The sequence below is a fragment of the Hydra viridissima genome, unplaced genomic scaffold (assembly GCF_058129835.1).
Source record: "Hydra viridissima isolate aposymbiotic clone 2 unplaced genomic scaffold, HvirCarnegie_v1 scaffold_17, whole genome shotgun sequence".
NCBI lineage: Eukaryota > Metazoa > Cnidaria > Hydrozoa > Anthoathecata > Hydridae > Hydra > Hydra viridissima.
The window spans coordinates 266,330-286,809 of NW_028324316.1; the positions used below are offsets into that span (position 1 = coordinate 266,330).

At 28.5% G+C, this 20,480-nt stretch overlaps 3 protein-coding genes across 3 annotated transcripts; 2 read left to right on the forward strand and 1 right to left on the reverse strand.

Annotated features, from left to right (window-relative positions):
- Positions 1 to 405: 405 nt before the first annotated feature.
- LOC145182557 (zinc metalloproteinase nas-4-like) lies at positions 406 to 2,327 on the forward strand. The gene is made up of 6 exons (XM_090074491.1): positions 406 to 552; positions 649 to 816; positions 1,020 to 1,137; positions 1,238 to 1,413; positions 1,775 to 2,002; positions 2,169 to 2,327. The coding sequence occupies exons 1-6, from the start codon at positions 501 to 503 to the stop codon at positions 2,282 to 2,284; spliced, it is 858 nt and encodes a 285-aa protein (XP_089930617.1). The 5' UTR covers positions 406 to 500; the 3' UTR covers positions 2,285 to 2,327.
- Positions 2,328 to 3,348: 1,021 nt separating this feature from the next.
- On the forward strand, positions 3,349 to 11,294 carry LOC149876895 (regulator of chromosome condensation-like). Its single transcript, XM_090074731.1, has 5 exons — positions 3,349 to 3,491; positions 3,711 to 3,822; positions 6,370 to 6,557; positions 9,838 to 10,026; positions 10,122 to 11,294. Exons 2-5 carry the CDS (start codon positions 3,735 to 3,737, stop codon positions 10,977 to 10,979), a joined length of 1,323 nt encoding a protein of 440 aa, XP_089930857.1. The 5' UTR covers positions 3,349 to 3,491; positions 3,711 to 3,734; the 3' UTR covers positions 10,980 to 11,294.
- Positions 11,295 to 12,982: 1,688 nt separating this feature from the next.
- On the reverse strand, positions 12,983 to 18,772 carry LOC149876896 (uncharacterized). The gene is made up of 7 exons (XM_090074761.1): positions 18,373 to 18,772; positions 16,758 to 16,881; positions 16,341 to 16,590; positions 15,392 to 15,639; positions 15,067 to 15,142; positions 13,775 to 13,840; positions 12,983 to 13,611 (listed from the first exon to the last, which is right to left on the reverse strand). The coding sequence occupies exons 1-7, from the start codon at positions 18,711 to 18,713 to the stop codon at positions 13,550 to 13,552; spliced, it is 1,167 nt and encodes a 388-aa protein (XP_089930887.1). The 5' UTR covers positions 18,714 to 18,772; the 3' UTR covers positions 12,983 to 13,549.
- Between the last annotated feature and the right edge of the window lie 1,708 nt (positions 18,773 to 20,480).

Sequence of the window (20,480 nt, forward strand, 5' to 3'; positions counted from 1 at the left end):
ATATTGAAAATAGACATTGAAAAATAATTTTAAAAAGCTAATGATTATCTTCACTCAGAGTTGTTTAACAAAATTTAAAAGTTAAAACCAAAATAATTTTTAAATTCGCTGAAAAAATAAATATTACGATGCAAACCGTGATAAGAAAATCTTTGCTCTTTTAGTAAAGCACAGTGTAAATTTTTGTTTTAAATTATTTTTACACTATTGCATTATTTACTAATCTCCTGGGAAAACGTTTTAAATCTAATTTTAAGCATGTAATTTTTAATAGTTTAACTTAATTTGATTGATCTTAAAAACTTATAAGTTTGCAATATCCCGTAAGATACTGTCTTGATTACCTTGCCTTGTATTTATTCATCTGGTGCTCCTTTGAATAAAAAGTCGTTGGTATTTAAACAACTGCTAGAAATTTGTACATACTTCAATCCGAAAACTATTTAAGCATGTATTAGAACTTATCATTTGTTTCAAAAGAATTTTTTTAAAAATAAAAAATGCAAACTTTTGTTTTATGCTCGGTTTTGCTGATTTGCTTTTCAGCTGCAGGTGCAAAGTTCTAACAATTTGTTGCTGTTCTTTTGAATGCTAGGAGAAAAAATTCCTGACATTCAATAATTAACTTATTAAAAAACTTCCATTTAGTGAGAGTAGATCAGGGAAATCCTGACGCCTTTGAAGGTGACATTGGGCTTGATCCTGAAACTAGAGCGATTGTCAATGGTCGACTTACAGAAAATCAATTCAAAGGCGTTACATCAGAGAGAATATGGCCTGGTGGAATAATACCGTACTACTTTGATAACAATTTTGGTAAGAATTAACAACTATCATTATCAGCGTGAAAATTATAACGTTATCATCATCATCATCATCATCATCATCATCATCATCATCATCATCATCATCATCATCATCATCATCATCATCACCACCATCATCATAATCATCACCATCATCATCATTAACATGGATAATTATATATACAATACATTATTAAAGTCATCATTATTTAGACAATCGTCGACGTCAATTGGTCAATGAAGCTATTAAAGCCTACAATCAACACACCTGTGTTCGGTTTGTACCACGAACTAATCAACGAGACTACGTTCACATGGTCAATGAGCAAGGGTATGAGATAATATATGAAATTTAGGAATTCTTATAAATATTATGTTCGTTGATGAAACATTTCTTTAAAAAAATAATAATCTAGCAAATGATTTTATAGGTGCTGGTCAATCATAGGTAGACAAGGCAACAGTCAAAAACTGAAACTTGGAAACTGGTGCCTTGACCTTGGCACTACAATTCACGAAATGATGCATGCAGTAGGATTTTATCATGAGCAAAGTAGAAACGATAGAGATAATTATGTGGAGATCTTTTGGAACAACATCCAAAGAGGTAAGTAACGATCAGATTATATAAACCAGCAAGTTTAAAAAATCATCAATCTTCGAGTTAAAATATTTCTAAATAAACATTCGTTTAGTATTAATAATGCCTGTGACGGCTACTTAAAAAATTTTATGCACCTATGGTTATGAAAGCACTTAGTTTTTAGATGTTATATATATATATATATATATATATATATATATATATATATATATATATATATATATATATATATATATATATATATATAACACTATATGATAACGCCAGATATAACACTATATAACTTTATGAAAGTAATCTTATTATATTAATTGTATAGCTTGCATAAAAAAATAAGCATGAATTGTATAAATTATGATTGCAGGTGAGGACTATAACTTTCAGAAATATCGCTCAGATTATTACGGACAATCTTACGACTACAATTCAATAATGCACTACAGAAACGATGAGTTTTCTGGAAATGGTAGAAATACTATTCAAGCAAAAAATAATCCCAATCTAAGACTTGGAAACGATAAATTTTCAAGATCAGATATAGCCGCTATAAACCAAATGTACAGATGTGGGGGGGTTACAGGAATTACACCAGGTTTGTTGGAGTTTATTTTACTTTAAATAATCATAAAATTTTTTTATAAATTTGGATTTTTGAGTAAAATTTAAAAGAAAAATATCAAAAAGGTAATTTAGTTGCATCAAATATTTGTACGATGTCAGAAAAAAATTTCCTTCAATTGTAATTAATTTACTTTCAGCACCTTGCGAAGACAGCGACACCAGATGTAAGGCGTGGGCAGCCAGCAATGAGTGCAATTTAAACCCACAATGGATGAAGCCCAATTGTAAAAAGAGTTGCGGAACTTGTGTTTGAGACCTTTACAATATAAAATCTGAAAAAAAGTTTTTGCTTTTAATTTGGAATTAACCTTTAGTTAAAATTAATCACACGACAAATCTCGCTTATAGACTAAAATTGATTTTACAGAAAAAACTTTTTTATTTATATGGAAAAAGTAAATTTTAAAGGATCATTCTCTCTTACTTATTCTTCATGCATTGCAGCCATATTTCGGCCAGGGTGTATCCATTCCTGATTTTATCGATTATTTTCAGTTCATTTTGTTTGCTATCAGGATTTTATCAACACCCGTCCATCGAAATTTAATTAAAAGGATAAAAAATTATGGGTTGTTCCTTGTTATAATCGATTCTATTTCTTGGTCTTTTGATGTAAAAATGGGAATAAAAGTTATCATATAAGTTTTATTTACAACTTAAATTGATAAAAAAAAAAAACGAAACGAAATAAAATCTTTTTTTTTGGTAAAAATGATTTAGGAATTATAATACTATAAATTCTTAACACAATTTAGTTTTATAAACTATAATAGTAGATAAACGAATTTTATAGACAATTTCAGATAACCAGTGATTAAGATATCCAGTGAATGGTGTTAAACTGAGAGGGAGAAAAGAAATTAAAAATGCCTTTGGCGCAATATTACGTTTTAAAAGCTATTTTATTAAAATCATTTTAAGACAAAATTATTTGTTGGTGCGAAATTTCTAAAACAAAATAAGAGTCATTAAACACAACTTCTTAAACAAATACTTCATCTAAATTAAGTCGGTAAATATCGTCCAAGCAAAGGATATAAAAGAATTTAAAATTATTTTTCAATTTCTACATAATATTAGATAAATTTAGATAAAAAATTTCCTCACTGACAACATTAATACTCTTTCTAGCACCATTAATCCTTTTTGTGAAGTAAATCTGAAAAAGAAATATAAAATTGGCAAAGCAAATAGTTTTTTGTAAGTTGACAAGGTCTTGGATAAAATTCGTACGTTGAAACAATTACGTACGTTGATAAAATTCGTACGTTGGTTTTGATCGACCAACCAAAGAAAATGTTGCGAGAAAAATATCGTAAATTTTGATTAACTCATGCGCGCGAAGATATAACTTTTCGAATGACTACAAATTAATATGACTATTTAAATAAGTGTATAACTTCACATAAAGCACTGACCAGTGTAATTAAGTTTTTATAAATTTCCAGTAATAACATAAGGTAAGTTTCTATCCAGGGAAATTAGTGATAAAGAAACTGTTTTTTTGTCCAAAGTTACAAACACCCACAAGTAATATTTTACTTTGAAAATGTAGGAAAAGTCTTATCTAGCAGTTTCTATAGTAATATATATATATATATATATATATATATATATATATATATATATATATATATATATATATATATATATATATATATATATATATATATATATAGCATTCTACACATCTAAAATCAAAAATGCCTGCATCAAAAAAAAAAGACAGCCATCGAAAGCGCAAAACAGTGGATGATTCAATTAAATCACCTGAAAAGTTAGTTAAAACAGGTAAACAAATATTTTTAGAGAAACTGTTGTGTTCATGAATTTTTTAATGTTTATATAAAGTGATTACTGGTATTGTAAACCTTACAAAAAATTATAATTGCTTTAACAAAAAAAAAAAAAAAAACCCTATAATGCCATTTTTTGAAAAGCATGTGAAGAGATCAATTTGTGTTTTGGAGACATGCTGTTTTTTCCTTCAGCAAGGTTAAATATAATTTTAGGTGTAATTCAAAAATGTAAGGAACACTACCAACAAATACTTTTGCATTTTACTTGCACTTCAATTATATATGCTGTTTATCTGGTTTTAGGAGCAATTCTTTTACATACATCTTTTTTCCTCGCAGCCTGAATAATGTAGATTAGGCTTTTAAAAACACAAATATTATTTAAAAGTAACCGTTTGTAATATTTTTTTTTTTGAAAAGTTAACAGTTGATCAATCAATAAAAGCTAGAGTTTTCAATTTTAGGATTGCAGTTTTTTTCTTATACCAGTATTCTTAAAAAAAATTTTAAGTCAAGGAATATAAAAAACTATGCCCTGATAACCATTATAAAAATCACTTTTGATTTTTTTCTACTTTCAGGCATTTTAAATATAATACAACATCATAAAAGAGGGAATGGGAGGGGGGGGGGGGGAAGCATAAGTTTGAAAGTTTTTAACTAATCTTATACTAAAGGTAATTGTTTTCCATTATGTTAAAACTTTATAGCAATTTTTCAGTTTGATCTATGTTATAATTATTTAATTTATCAAAGCAGCTTTTTAGTCTTGTAGAAAGGAACCTGTACACATTTTAAATAATTTATTTAGGAGAAAGTACACTACTGACCATTTCATGTCACTAGTGTAACTATGAAATGGTTGCTATTTACTGAAAATTCTCTGTTGAATAAGATTTGGCATCAAGTGATACTTCCTATTTATATTTTTGACAATTCTTATTTTCTTAATATTACAAGGAAAAAAAATTCAACCGTTACTATTTTTAATCAATAAGTAATTAGAACCTTGGAATCAATTAGAATCAATAAGTAATTAGAACCTTAGATCTAAGCTTTATCCATAGTTTTAAAATGATGCTTATAATTGGTTTTCTTCTTGTTAAAAGGAGTTTGTTTCCAATGCAATATTTTGAGACCAAGTTACTTAGTTTAATAAACTGTTTTGGGAAAAATAATTTTAAAAACCGACAAAAGTACTTCAGTGTATAGGTACAGCCTATTTTACTGATCCTTTAAACTGCATGAAATTTTTTTGCAATTGAAGATTATTAAAAAAGTTGATTTGATGGATAATCAAAGACATCAACTTTTACAAGCAAGTTGATTTCCTTATATTAATGTAAGATGGAAATAAACCTAAAACGTATTTTTTTCGAAAATCAAATTGGTTTATTTTAGAAGTAAAATAAATTTTAAGAATAATTTTAAAAAAGTAAAATTCTTTCTAACTATTTTCTGATTCTGAGAACTTTATCCATCATTTAAAGGCTACTCAATTTTTCTGGTTTTTGGTTTAAATAGACTTACTAAAGCAAGTCCATTTCACTAGCAAGTCCATTTCAATCAAAAATTCAAATGTCCTTTTTTAAAAATAAGCTTGAAAAATTTGAAAATTTTTTTAGGCGAATAATGCTACCAAAATAATTTACTGTTTATTGTCTTGTTACGCTTAAAAATGATAAAACTGAAAAAATTACAAAAGAAAATAAGAAAATGTAAAATGTAAATTTGATTTACTTGAATAAATTATAGGTGATGTCAAATTTTCAAATTTCTCCCATCAAAAAGTTTAAATGTGTGAAAAGTTAGGAAATGTTATAAGCTTTAGAAATATTTCTTAATTAATCTTCAAATATTTATCATACAAATCTTTAAAATAAATATTTAGAGAGTAGTAGGTATATATTCATTCTTTCACAAGCTTCAAAATACCTTATTGAAATGTAGGATTCACAAAGTCATAAAACCATTTTGTTTAAAGCAAATCTTACTGAACAGTTGATTGGATGAAAAAAGAGAAAATACACAAACTAATGTGTTATACCAACAATTTCATCAAAAGTGAATGCCCAGAGTTAAATGTTAACCAATTATTGGGCAACCTTTGAAGTGCTCTAATTTAAAAAAATAAAAAAGTACTGGCAGCTTTTCAAGCAAAGTTCTGAGTTGTAATATTTTAAGTATGTCATCAAAATACTACTCTGTTAATAAATAAATAAAGTGAAATACTAGCTAAAATGATCTAATACCTAATAATATATCATAAACATAGATGTTCATGTTATGTTAAAAAAGAAAAAAGAAAAGAAAAAAAGCAGCTGTTGTCTTGATCAGGAATAACCATTAATCATCTTTAATCAAATTAAACAAATGAAAGTTACTATCATTAATATGACTCGTTATATTAGCAAACAATTTGAACAGCAATGGTATTTTCTGTTATTAAGATTGTTGATGAGATTTTTAATGGCATTTTTAACTTTAATAGGATTTTCTGTTTTTTGCATTACTGTTTATCCGATTCATTTTCTTTTAGATGTTAATTTAACTCAAAAAGTGGGTCACATTTTAACATTAGGACAGGGAGATGTTGGACAGTTAGGTTTAGGTGAAGAAATTTTGGAAAGAAAGAAACCAGCAATGATTAAGGATGTTGAAGGCATAAAATTTATCCAGGTTACATGTGGAGGTATGCATACTATTGGAGTCACAGAGCATGGTGAGGTAAAGTGTTAAAATGTATTTTACATACTTATGATATTATTAATTTTTAATGTTTGCAATTCTTTAAGGTATATTCTGAGTGCCTTAAGGTATATGCTGTTCCGTACTGAAGATCCTTAATAAAGACCCATAAGATGTATATTTTTATACAGGACTTGTGATGAGGTGTATTTCATACATTATTGGATTTAGACAACAGCTTTAAATACAATGGTTAAAAAAGGGGAATGCACATTTATTGAGAGAACTGTCCAGAAAGAGCTTCTTTTTTTCTCAAAACAAGAGAAATAGTTTAAGATCATTAGTATTAGTGTGAATGAATGACTTTATTTGGGATAAGAAACAAAATAGCACCACCATTGCTAGTCGGACTGTCAGGTTGAACTTCTTTCCTTTCCTGGTTTTCTTAATAAACATACTCCTATACATTTTAGATATACAATTTACAAAAGTTCTATAAAGTATTTCAATGGTTGTAAATATGAAGAGCGAGCATTATACCAAACACATTTTTATGGAAAAATGTTTTCAATTCATATATTTTAGAATAAAGATTACAACATGGATGATATTATTATTTGACTCTTCTTATTTAAAAATTGACAACAGCTTTTTTTAATTTTTCTCCATGTTTAACATGTTCTGAGCTGACTTTATATCTTTTCCAGGTAGGTTTAAACTTAGCATGCACTGCCTCACTAGCCTGTTCTGCAAAATTTTCCATTCTTGTGTTATGTTTTATAAATAGAACAATGTAGCTCACAATAATATGTATTTTCTATGTTGTCTACAAATTTAATCCCTCTAGGTTTACACTATGGATGTTGTTTTGTAGGGAATTAAAAATATCAGCAAAATAATTGTTTCAAATTCTGGTTTCAAATCTGCTCCAAAAGCTGCATCTTTTACTGATTTAAAAGCTTGCAAATAGTTAATTACAGTTAATATCAGATGTTGGTATATACAAACTTTAATCTGGTGGTCAACTTTCTTAGCAGTGTGCAGTAAGCATCTGCGTCTTGTTATTTTTTTTATTCGAGATGATCCTTAAAGCTTTGTCCCAATTAGCGATAAATATTGAGACATATTTCAATTTTCACTCAAAATATGGGACAATACCGAGATGAGATGAGCTGAGATGTCCCGGACAAAATAGGAGCTTTACAATTTCCCGGAATTTACATCTTTTTAATGAGACATACTAATTAATCCTTAATGTGAAATTTAAATAATGTATTTCTGGCACAATTCCATTATTTATTTCAGCTGCTACTATTGATATTGTTATACCATCTATACAAACACAGCTTTATAAAAATTAATGGTAGCAACTGAAATCAGGAGGGGAAAAATATTTTTGGGATAGTATTTAACTATTTCCAATGAAATATATTGAAAGAAGGGAATAATTATGTGTCCAAGGGCTAAGTTTCTGATCATTTAATAATGTTTACCGCTGAGGTCAGTATTCATTTCTAATGCAAGAGTTTGTTTAACACTCATATTTAAGGGAAAGTGTCTTTAACTTTTTTGATCTATAAAACATTTGACTTTTTTAAAAAGTGTAATTCTTCCAGAGACTAACAATAGAGCATGATGTTCAATACCTAGTTCTTTTATTTTTTCTCTTTTCCTTTGCTCTCCAAGGACCACCCATTGTTAATGGGGTTTTTCAGAACCAAAATGGCTACTTTTATTGGTCATAAGATTTCCTTGAAGCCATTGGTATTCTTTTTCTATAAAAGAATCATAATTTCTACCACATTGTTTTAGTTTTTTTCTTCACTTTTGAAATAAATCTAAAGTAGCATTCATTTATGTTCTATTTGCTAATTTCTTCAGTTTTATTTGATTTTGTTGAGTAAATCCTTCCAAAATGGTAAGTTATCCACTCCTAATTCACATATATTCGGGATAACATCTAATCTTTTTGTTGTTGCTGTTTTTAAAATCATTAATATATATCAGAAACATTTTTGAGTACTTTATATCATTTTTCACTTAACACTGTTTAACATTTTATGTTATTACTTCTTTGACAATTATCACATTACGTTTCCTATAATGTTTAAGTAAATGTTACTTGTATATTACAGGAAATACTGAAGTTGTTAAGCAATGCTATTTCAAATATCTAGCACCTCTTGAATAGTAAATCATTATTCAAATAAAACATTTTAACAAATTTCTAAGTAGCATATGATGACAAAAATATGTTTCTTGAAACTTTATTTGATATGTTGAAACAAGTCATACAAGTAAAAAACTCAAATTCAAGAAATACAAATGTCAATGAGTCCATAAAAACCTTGTTTTCTGCCATTTTCATTTGTTTTGATGTAATAAACCACTGTTAAAAAAGGCGGAAGACAAGCTTTTTATGGACTCATTGACATCTGTATTTCTTCAAAAAATATATAAAGTTAAAAGGTTATCTTAAATCTTATAGACTTTAATTTAGATTAAAAGTTCGCCATTTTTACTGAATAAAAATCTCTCATTTTTTAGAATTCTTTGAAAATAATATCAAAATTTTTAACTTCTTTTAACCATAAAATGTAAAATAGTTTTATGGTTAAAAGAAGTTAAATTTTTTTTATAATAAAAGTTTTTACTTTTTAAATAAATGATAATTGTAATTTAATATTATTTAAAAAGGGCACTATATTTACCAAAAAATCGTGAGGGGTTTAGTGTCATTTTTGTTGTTGTTTTGAGTCACTGTGCGTCATTTCTGGTAGGCAAAACAAACTTGGTTGGCTAAAAATTTTCGGGACAATCGTTTCCGTTGTCTCGTTATTTTTTTCCGGGAAATTTATCGTCTCGTTACGCTTTTCCTGGTTCATTTCGAGAATACGATTTCGAGACGCAGACGCTTAGATAGTTCGCTGGATGACACCCATTTATCGCCTAAAACACTCCCAATCGAATTTAACTTTACACTTTAAGCTATTGCAACATTTTCCGGTTGAGCTTGGTAAATGGCATAAAATTTATCAAAAAGGGTTTTCATGTGACAAACTGAGAGAATATGACGCATTTGAGTACTGGTAGCAATTAGTTCTGTTTACCAGAAGTTTGTAATATAGCACTTGAATTATCAACAATCAGAATATTGAAATGGAGATATTTACTTGATTAAAAAATCACAAAGATCATAAAACGAAATCGATGTTTATTTAAAAAAAAGTTACTGATTTACTGTGCCCCTATGTTTAGAAGTCGAGCGAAATTCAGTTACTGTTCAAAACTTATAAAGATTTATATTTTTCTGAATAAGGTATACTCGTGGGGATGTAATGACGATGGTGCACTAGGGCGACACACAGAAGGCAGCGACGGTGAAGAGTATTTTCCACGGAAAGTATTGTTGCCGCAGAATGTTCGTATAGTTCATGCATCTGCTGGTGACAGCCATTCTGCTGCGCTTACGGATGACGGAAGAGTCTTTGCATGGGGAGCTTATAGAGTACGTTTTTTTAGAGTAATGCTATTCGCAAGTCTTGTTTTTCTTATAAAATTTCTATTTTAATTTTAATTTTTTTTTTCTTTTTAATATAAAAGGACGCAAGTGGTCAAATTGGTTTAACAGCAGCGTCTCTCGGTAAAAAAAATGAAATCATTAAGATCTATCCAAAAGACGATCACTTAGATGATCCTGCAGTGAAGGTTGTTTCCGGAAACGATCACACTGTTATCTTAACAAGTAGAGGACTAATTTACACGAGTGGTACTGGTGAACAAGGACAGTTAGGAAGAATTAAAGAGTGTTTTGGTCACCGGGGTGGACGTCGTGGTCTTGAAATCATACTTTCGCCCCAAGTTGTGCGCTTTAGAAAAAAGCAGTTTTTCTCTGATATTTTTGCGGGAAGTTTTTGTACATTTGCTTTGAGTCGCGATACTAACGATGTGTATGCATGGGGATTAAATAATTATGGACAACTTGGATCTGGGACAACTGAGAACTTTTTTAATCCCGAAGTAATACAATCTTTATGTGAAATTCGAGAGAGTGCTAATGGCTGCCTGCAAATTCATGGAGGGCAGCATCATAGTCTGATAGCCGACGGTAAAGGTAATGCTTATGCGATTGGTCGTGCAGAATATGGACGATTAGGTATTGGAAAAGATGCCAAGGAAACTTCTTTACCAAAAAAAATTACTTCGCTCGAAAAAGAAAATGTTGTTAAAATTGCTTGTGGTGAGGCAGTAAGCTTTGCAATTACTGATAAAGGACATTTATACTCGTGGGGATTGGGTACGAGTTTACAATTAGGAGTAGGCGACGAGGAGGATATTTTTGATCCATCACTTGTCCAATCAAATAATTTGATATTAGAACAAGACGAGGTACTAGCCGTATCCGCCGGTGGGCAACATACCGCTCTATTGGTCCGAAAAAGAGTTTCCAGAGACATTTAACTAGCGGGTATTTTTTGAATTTGCGTTTATTGCGTTTGACTGACAAATTGTCATGCAGTATCAATAAAGCAGTTCTGCTTTAAAATAACATTTCTGAAAGTCGGATATCTAATAGTTGGAATTTATTGATTCATTCATCAAATGTTGTTATAAAGAACTATAATTAAAAACAAAGTATTTTGGTAGCAGTTTCATAGATATCCCCAAGCTTTTCGAAGTATCAATTTTTTAAATCTTTTTTTTTTTCTTTGGTTCAGTTCTGGGTTTATTAGTGTAATTATTATTAAAATGTGAATGGCACACAAATCATTAAAATATACAGAATTCTTTTTTTTTTTTCTACATTAATCTCCAGGAATATGTAACTGTTATTTTTCCTAAAGGAAATAGGTTTTTTTCTTAAAGGAAAAAGGTTTTTAAGCGCTAGTAAGAGTACTAGTTCTAAGATCATGAAATGTATTGATAAAATTCGAAGACCTCACGTTTTGTTTGAAAAGGTCCATCGATAAACATTCAGGTAATCATAACTGAATCAAACGAAAACTGTTCGAAGGCCCTCACTTTTTTTAACTTTGAAAGATAGCCTCTTCTATATATGAGTTTTTTTAATGTTGTTGTTTTGTTTTTTTTCAGTCACTTTTAAGATTTCGCTTAATGTTTTATGGTACAGCAATTAGAAAAAAGTTTGTTTCAAACTTCTTAAATATTTTTTTAAATCACTAAACTGTGAAAGATTAATTTTAAAATTTCTATATTGGTCTACTTTAACAAGGCAAAAAACCCTGAAATTGGGTACAAGACGTGATTACACTGTGTACTAAAGACTTTAAAGTAGGTCTTAACAGTGCCAAATTATATGCGACTTAGGCAATTTTTCAGGTGATTAGGGACAGAATCTTTTTTAAATGCCAAACGTTGTAAACAATTTGCGCCAAGTTTTAGATCCATTCTCCATTTTATTGGTTTTGAAACCTCGCCAAATAAAAAACCTGACTAGAGAAAAACACAAAAAAACCTAAAGGTATTAATTCCTCTCCAGCATTTTTTTCTGGCTTTTATTAATAAATTTTTTATAGACAACAGAATATACTATGTAGTACTATAGCTATTTCTATTCATTTCCTTTCATAAATAATCCAAAAAATTTTTCAATGCTCGAGCCACATTTTTGGATGAATTGAAGTGCAAACATACTTTTCACATTATAGGCATTTAAGAAACGTTATTGCGTTTTTTAGTAAATTAAGACTCGTTAGTAAAAAAAGTCTTTATTTACATTTCGATCTTTTTTTGTTGATCAACTTTCTCGGAGGAAAAACTAATAAATCTGTAGTTAATAAGAAATCGCAACCCAATTTATATCTGATTTCTCTAAACTTTGTATTTTTTATTATGGTGGGCTTTTGTCGAAGAGTTCGCCCGTCATACTTTTATTTTAAACACGATATAAGAAAAACCTGATTTGAGCAGAAAACATTAAATTTGGCTAGAGAAACACTGATACAAAAAAAATAGTTAGCGAACTGTCTTGGGTCTGTAAATGTGCTAAAATCAAGAAAATAAGCAAGAACTCGTACTAGCAAGAACAAGAACTAGTAAGGGTAGATGATTTTCGCTTTGTACAATTAAGCAGTTTTTAATGCAGTTTGAGGAAAAATTTACGAAAATCATTTTTCTTAAAAAACGAATTTTTTGATTTTAAGTACTGTACAACCGCCTTAACGACCTAAAAAGCAAGGGTGGGGTGGAGGGAGAAGAAGAGGGGGTCATTCTTACTTTAAAATGGAATAAACGAAATTTCTTTTATGAATCTTTTGCCTGAAAACATGAAAAAAAAGATGCTTTTTAAATTTACATTCGAGCTAAAATTGCCAATGAGCTAGTTTCAAATGACTTGCTTAAAATAATTATAGTGTAAAAAAACTTTTTAAAGTTTTGAAACTCGTTTTTAACATGTACCCCCTCCTCTCCCCCCCCCCCCCCAAAAAAAAAAAAAGATAACATTTTTCGTACCTGAAAACAAGTAGGAAAATTAAAAAAATTATTTCGCAGGTCAAAGAACTTTACATTGATTTGTAAATGACAAATTAACAAAATATCTTATAAAATGACTTCTAAAAATTTTAGTATAAAAATCAATCACAATAAAAATGGTTATTTGTGTCCAATCTAACATATATTATATATTATACTTCATGCATACTATTTTAACGCAGAAACTTGTAGACGCATTTAAGTGATCGTTTCGGATATCTAAACCATTTCCTGCAGCTGAATACTGTATTAATTCTGGAACACTTTATTCGTTTCTTGATGCAACACGTCTGATAAAACATTACAATTATTTGAACATTATCAACTCATTTTATGAACTACAAAACGTTATTAATTTTAACGAGGTAGATACGGATTGGTAGATACGCGATTATTATGGTACACCAATATAACTCGCTGAAAAAATTGGCGCTAAATGATATTTAGGCAGGATTTCTTACAAAACTTTAAAACAGAATTCTGGAAGTGTGAAATGATTTCTCCGTTTTGTGTTTTGTGCGCATTTCGTGTAACTTTTAACGAGAAACGCCTTCTGAGACAATCCTCAACTCAGTTTTCAAATCGAATTCACTGCCAACTGAAAAAAAAGCTAATAAGAAACTTTTCCATAACAAATAACAAAATTAAAAAACGAAAATCATCCTTCTATGTTTGACGAATAGACGCTGGTTGGTCAAATATTTTAAACAGTTTCTTTCTTTTTTAAATTTAATGCGAGTCTCAGTAAAAAAAAAACTCACTGCTTAAAATGTATTCGCTGATGAGTTTCGGAACATTTTCGTCGTCTCTTTCAATTCCTTGTAAAACTAAACAAAGTAAATTAGTTTTACTTATTGCGATTTCTTGTGCAATAAAACAAAAACCAACGTAACCAATTTGTTTTGTAAAATATAACTATAATGAACGCGATTAAAAAAAAAAAAAAAAAAAAATACAATACAACAACTAGAGATGATAAATTGAACAATTATGAACATCAGGGATACGCCGAACTTTGGCGTGTCCCTCATGTTCTTAACTACAATTTTAAAATAAATCTTTTTTTTTTAAATCATTGTTCTTTTTCTTTTAAATATTTAATTTCTTTACGCATGAGTACCGTAGTATTACTAATCAAGGAAATTTAAGCAATTCAAATTCTCCATCATCCAAAGGTTGAGGTCAGACCTAATTAAACTCCTTCAAGCTTAATGGTTTTTAGGCTACATACACTCTTTCCACACAAACAGATAGGACAAGAACATTCCACTGATTTAAATATTCTGCCTAGATGTTATTTGGTGATCTTTCCAGATTCCCAATTTTCTTTGGTACTTCTAGCTGAATTTCTATGCTGGATAGTTAAACTACTGTAAACTTTTAACTTTAATATTTAAATATCAAAAAACTTTCATTTTATATCTTTTTTATGCACATGTTTAATTCAGTATTCATTGATAGATCTGATTTAATTTGTGGTTACAAAAATAAATCTTTTAGCTTTAAGTTTGAGCACAGGTTAGGACAATTCCTAATCATAACCTAGAGCTTTTATATTGATATGTTAAATTATAAATTCTTCTCTTCTGTTTAAGTGATAAAAAAATTGATAAAATAGTTAAAATTAGGATAATTGACCATCATAAGAAAACATGTCGAGTGAAAAAAGGTTCCATTTCTTTTATATGAAAATTTAAAATGAATTCAATATTAGAGTATTTTCAGTTGGTCAAAAACTTAAATGGGTTATACATTAGTTCATTTTATATGATATATATTTTGTATTCTGGATTAAAATAAATGGGTTGTAGGGAACTGAATTAACCCCAAAATTAAAAATTTTTTTTTTTTCTAGAAGTACTAAAGACTTTATTTTTTTTGCACAGGGCATTATACAAGGATGAAAAAGATTCTGATTTTAGAATTTTTGAGAGATTGATAGTAAAAGGAAAGTAAAAAGTCTTAAAAGAATTTACAGGTGGCAATTTAGTGGTAAGTTCCTTTGTACAAAAAAAAAAATTAAAAACTTTAAATCATTAAAACAGTCCCTTACTCTTTGTCATGTGAAGTAGACTTGAAGAAGTTGGTCCACCTTCATTCTTTAAATATGGTATTGAAATATCACCATTCTAATTGAAGTAAAAATGGAAAAATATACACATCATCAGTTAAAAAGAAAACTCAACTCTGTCTAGAAACTGATGGTGTCCAGATGTTAAGAGCAGAATAAAAAAAGCTACTATTTTAAACCTTTGATTTATTTTGGCCTATAAAGAATATTAAAATCTCTAACTTCACAAATTCAAATGATTGACTTTTTGTTACATATTTGACCTGAAATCATGGTGATAAACTTATGGAACAAATAAAGTAGCAACCTTATATTGTTCATGTGCATACTTGATGAAAACAAATCGATTTTTTTTCTTCCTTGTTTTGTTTATTTCTGCAATCTTCCTTTCCACATTCATGTATGCTGCGATGAAAGTATTTTGTAGCTCATTATGTCTCTGGAGTTGCTCCCGAACAGTAAGTTCTTGCAGCAATATTTCTGAATTAACTTTAACTTGGGAAGAGAGTGTTTCAACTATAGCATGAAGGTCACAAAAAGACTTTAAAACCAGCTCTAAATAATAAAAAAAAAATCAAATTATATTAACTAATAAGGTAATTAAAAAATTTTTAATAAAAACTTTTTATTGCTGTGTTTAAACTATTTATTGCTGTGTTTAAACTATTTATTGCTGCGTTTAATTTTGCTTAAAACAATAACTTGAACGCAAAGTTTTAATAACACAGCATTTAACAATAACAAAAAAGCTATTGAAGCCAATTGGCCTGATCTCTGATTACATGATTACAATGGTGCAATTGATGCAATTATACAATTGAATTAATTATTTATCTCGGAAAGCAAAAAATATTTCTTTCCAAGAAATATAAAGATTGGTACTCAATTGCATACTCAATAATTGCAGTCCTCCAGAAGATCATACAACTACCAGTGGAATATGAAAGGTAATATTCTCAGCAATAATAAGAAGGCTGCTTCAAAACCTATTCTCTACCCTACAATTCATCTGAAATTCCTTGGTATAAATTATGAGTTGCATAAATTATGAGTTACATAAATGTTACATAAAAAGGACTAACATCTTAAATTTCTTTTTTTTTTTTCAGCAAAATTTTTTTGCTACTAAAAAAAAAACTTTTGCTGCTAAAAATTGACTTTTCTATTTAAATATGCTGTTATATTTAGTACACAACTTATTATGATGAAACTCAAAAAAAAAATTTACCTGGCACAATGACTAAAAGAATAATTACCATTAAAGAGTTCTTTAAACTTCTTATTTTCTAAAAGAGTTCTGGGTTCAAACTCAACCAAGCAAATGGTTTCTCCATTAAAATTTAAATCTTGATTTGCATATTTTGCATCAGAATTTGTTACTACTTGATTGTCTTTGTCATTTTTTAGAAGTTGAAAATCTTTTTCATTTGAATGAAAATCAAAGGTTGAGCTCCAAAGTCCATATTGATAAACGTTCAAAGATTTTAACCATTGATATTCATCATTCTAAAATTAATTTTGTTTAAAAAAAAAGGAGCTTATGTGAAGAGTTCTTTTAAATAAAAAAAAATATCTGAAAAAACATTTTAAATATTTTTAAAAAGAAATATTTGTTTAATTTTTTAAATTTTTTTATTTTTAAAAAGAATCATTGTTTAAACTAAACAGCTTACCATTGATAATTGCAAATCAGAAACCAAATTTTCAACAGTACTTTTGTAATATAGTGTATCACAAGCTTTAACTGGATCATGAAACTCACAATTTAAATCAATAAAAAGTTGTGATTCAATGTACCTGAAAAAGAAAAGGTTCAAATAATTGAAACTTTACTTTATTTGCGTTTTTATTTATGTATTCAATTTATGATTTTAAACAAAATTTAGTTAATTTTTTTCTTTACCATTTATTTATTATAAATGATTTTAGAAGATAACCATATCAGCATAATAAAATGAGATAACTCCAACATGCTTTAATTGGGAACTTTTTTTATTAGAATTTGTCACTTAGGTAATTAAATGTTAACAAAAACAGAAATTCAAAAAACAACAAACTAATTTTAAAATGTTAAAATTTTCAATTTTCGTTAAATGTTGCTAATATTTGTTTCAATGTGCTTTTAAATAATAATTTCAGGTTTCCAAGTTTAGTACTTTCATTTAGGATTAAAAAACTAAAAAGAACATTTAGCAAAAAATAGTTTTCTAATGATAAAACCAACAAAAACAAATGCTAAAATTAACAAATTTATCTTTCAAAAAATAAATATTAAAATTTATTTTGCAGGGTAAAAATGCATTTTGTGCTTAGATTGAACTACCAAAACAAAGTAAGTTTTATTTACAATCCAATTTAATTTTATGAACAAACTTAATTGTGAAAATAAAGAAACAAGAAGCTAATTAATACTTCTTGCACAAACTTTGTTTCAACCAAGCAGATATATATTTTTATTATGAATTGAAATTCAAGTAATAAAAAAACAGAAGCAATATTTTTCTGTGAAGCCAACTATACATATAATAATCTTACAACTTTTATATTCAAATCCATAATAAATCTAATTAGTGAAATTTATTGACCTGCTCATTAAGGTTTATGCAAAACTTTAAAACATTAAAAACCGGAATAAGAGATTACTGAAATGAAAATTAATCTAAGCAAGTGACCTTGTGCCTTGTAATTCTAAAAAAGCCACTCCTAAGAAAAACCTCAAAATTAGGTATGTTAGGTAACATTAACAGGAAATAAATAACCTGTTAAAAATCTGCTTTTTTTCTTCTTCTTCCACCAACAATTTATAGATGCATATGAGAAATACATACATATCTACAATTTGTTGGAATAAATGAAGCAATTTTGCTGCCACTATTTTCAACAAAGATTTTAGTATTTTGAAAAGAAATGCCAACACCTTTAACAGACTAGCTATTATGGCCTAATTTAGTGAATAGTTGGACTAGAAATCTATAAAAATCTTACAAAAGTCATCAAATGTAAACATTAATGCATTTATGTGTGTGTGTGTGTGTGTGTGTGTGTGTGTGTGTGATGATGATGATGATGATGATGATGATGTATTAACTGTAGTGGAACCAATAATTTATATGTATGTATATATATATATATATATATATATATATATATATATATATATATATATATATATATATATATATATATAAATAAATTATTGGTTCCACTACAGTTAATACATCTTTAAAACTCAGTAAGCACTTAAGACACCATTTTTACCTTATAAATAGAGAACTAAAAAAAACCTACTTTGGTACTAAGCAGCAATTGTCCATATCATTTTTTAAAACAATACAAGGAAGAAAACAATTATTCAGTATCTGTCTTGCATCATAAACTGAATCTTTGCTTACATTTTCAACTAAATACGAATTCCAGCATGGAATAAAATTATCATTCAGCGCCTCGGGAACAGCAGCAGAAGAAGCTAAACCTACTTCGTCTTCTTTATGAATTTCAAATGAATTAACACTCCATGCACTTATTTCTTCAACTTTACTTTGAGACGTTAGTAATGACGTAGAAAAATTAGAAAAATCTGCAAAATTTGAGTCATCTGCATCTTCAACGGAGTTTCTCATAAACTCCATAAAAATTCACCGTGAGTTTAGTCAACTAGCATCTCCATAGAATATTCTGTTACCGGACCTAGTTGGAATTGCACTCGGAGACAATTCGTTTCGGTAAATTATCTTCATTTTATCATTTTTATTTAACTTTTAACTCCCTAACAGTCTGCCCATCGTACTTACCTTATTTTTTTAACGAAAAGCTGCAAAAAGGCTTCGTTTCATTTAAATATGGTATTAGACCCTGATGGCGTGGGCACCTCAAGAATATCGAACAACATATTTCAGCTTACAACAGTCTTTTACCACAAATGTTAATCCTTGTTTAAAACTGTCAGTAGTATCTCAGATTTTTCATCAGCATTTAAGCAAACTATTGGCACAGTTAACATTTAACTCAAGCGCCACAGCGGAGAGTCTGACAGAAAAACTAGTTGCGCTTTAAATGATCATGATGCATGGTTTCCGATATTCAGGTCTTTTTTTGTAATTTTTAAAATGTATTTTGTAATTTTAAATTTGGGTTTTGTAAAAAGATCAAAATCAAATCTGAACTTTTTTTGTAACAAAATATTTCTTTCTTTAGCCTAATTTTTGAAAATTATAATATAAGGATATTTTAACAATAATTTTAAAGCTTAAGTATTTCGTGTAATAGTTTAAGTAATAAGTAATCGAGACAATTAAGGATATTGCGATAATCGAGACATTGTGGATAACGAGAAATTCACCATGCTTATTAGTGTAATTGAAAATAGATCCAAATGTCAAACCAAGTTGCGCAATTCAATCATATTAAGCCCGATGAAGAAGAAACATTTCAAATACATCAGATTCTTTATTTTAAGTTTGTTTTGTTTTGCTTTTTTTTTTTTTTTAATTGTAAATGAAACTTTTTTTTTACATTAAAAAAGAAAAGAAAAACACTGCATTTTCTTTTTGTTTTATCTTTTTGTGTTCTACAAAGTATTTATAAACAAAAAATAAAAAATCTGATGCTCGATTTTGATTCATTTTCATTTTTTAAGTGGTGATGTACGGGACGATTAGTGTAGTATTTAGTATTCATCTTTGTTCAAACCAAATGGTAAAAATATTTAATTTCAAATAATTGAAAAGGTTTTTAATAAAAGAATAACAAAATATTCTTCAATTGAAATGCTAAACTTGATATCTGAAAAGTTTGGAATCGATACAAAACAAAACTATTCCATTGGAGAAATCAAACCTATTGTCTTGGCGAATACACAGAATTAAAAAATTAGGCATCAGTTTTTTTAAGGCAGATTATTTTATTGTAACAGAGAGTGTTAAACTCGAGACAAAAAGATAAAAAGTTATCATCCAAATAGGCAAACCAAAAAATGAAGAGATGCTTAATCTGGATATTTGCAGATGAAAGTAAGATGTTTGATGATGCAACTTGGGTAATTGACGAAGAGGTAATTTGATGTGCATCATTTATGAGAGTTGACATGCAAGTATATAGCAAGTATGGAGAGGAATCAAACTGGTTGACTAACCCATGCTTTATTTTTGTTGTTTAAAAACATTTTTTTCAACCTCGTAAGCGACAAGACCTACTTCTAACTAAACGGACTTGATAACAAACAAAATAATCAGTTTTTTTGGCAGAAAGTCCACCTGTGTAGTCTGCATTCTGTAAAAGTAACGGTTTGGTGTAGTATGAATGCAGGAAGGATGACTGGACCTTACTTCTTGAAGAATAGGCTGAAAACGCTCTTACTATCACTGGTGAAAGGTAACCAGAAACTTTTGAGAACTTCG

Excerpts from the sequence above, each read along its gene's own strand:
- LOC149876896 (XM_090074761.1), bottom strand. The coding sequence starts at position 18,713 with ATGGAGTTTATGAGAAACTCCGTTGAAGATGCAGATGACTCAAATTTT. Across the intron at positions 16,882-18,372 it reads AATTGCTGCTTAGTACCAAA|GTACATTGAATCACAACTTT; the intron begins GTAGGTTTTTTT and ends TTTCTTTTTCAG. Across the intron at positions 16,591-16,757 it reads CTGATTTGCAATTATCAATG|AATGATGAATATCAATGGTT; the intron begins GTAAGCTGTTTA and ends AATTAATTTTAG.
- LOC149876895 (XM_090074731.1), top strand. The coding sequence starts at position 3,735 with ATGCCTGCATCAAAAAAAAAAGACAGCCATCGAAAGCGCAAAACAGTG. Across the intron at positions 3,823-6,369 it reads TGAAAAGTTAGTTAAAACAG|ATGTTAATTTAACTCAAAAA; the intron begins GTAAACAAATAT and ends ATTTTCTTTTAG. Across the intron at positions 6,558-9,837 it reads GAGTCACAGAGCATGGTGAG|GTATACTCGTGGGGATGTAA; the intron begins GTAAAGTGTTAA and ends TTTCTGAATAAG.
- LOC145182557 (XM_090074491.1), top strand. The coding sequence starts at position 501 with ATGCAAACTTTTGTTTTATGCTCGGTTTTGCTGATTTGCTTTTCAGCT. Across the intron at positions 817-1,019 it reads CTACTTTGATAACAATTTTG|ACAATCGTCGACGTCAATTG; the intron begins GTAAGAATTAAC and ends ATCATTATTTAG. Across the intron at positions 1,138-1,237 it reads CACATGGTCAATGAGCAAGG|GTGCTGGTCAATCATAGGTA; the intron begins GTATGAGATAAT and ends ATGATTTTATAG.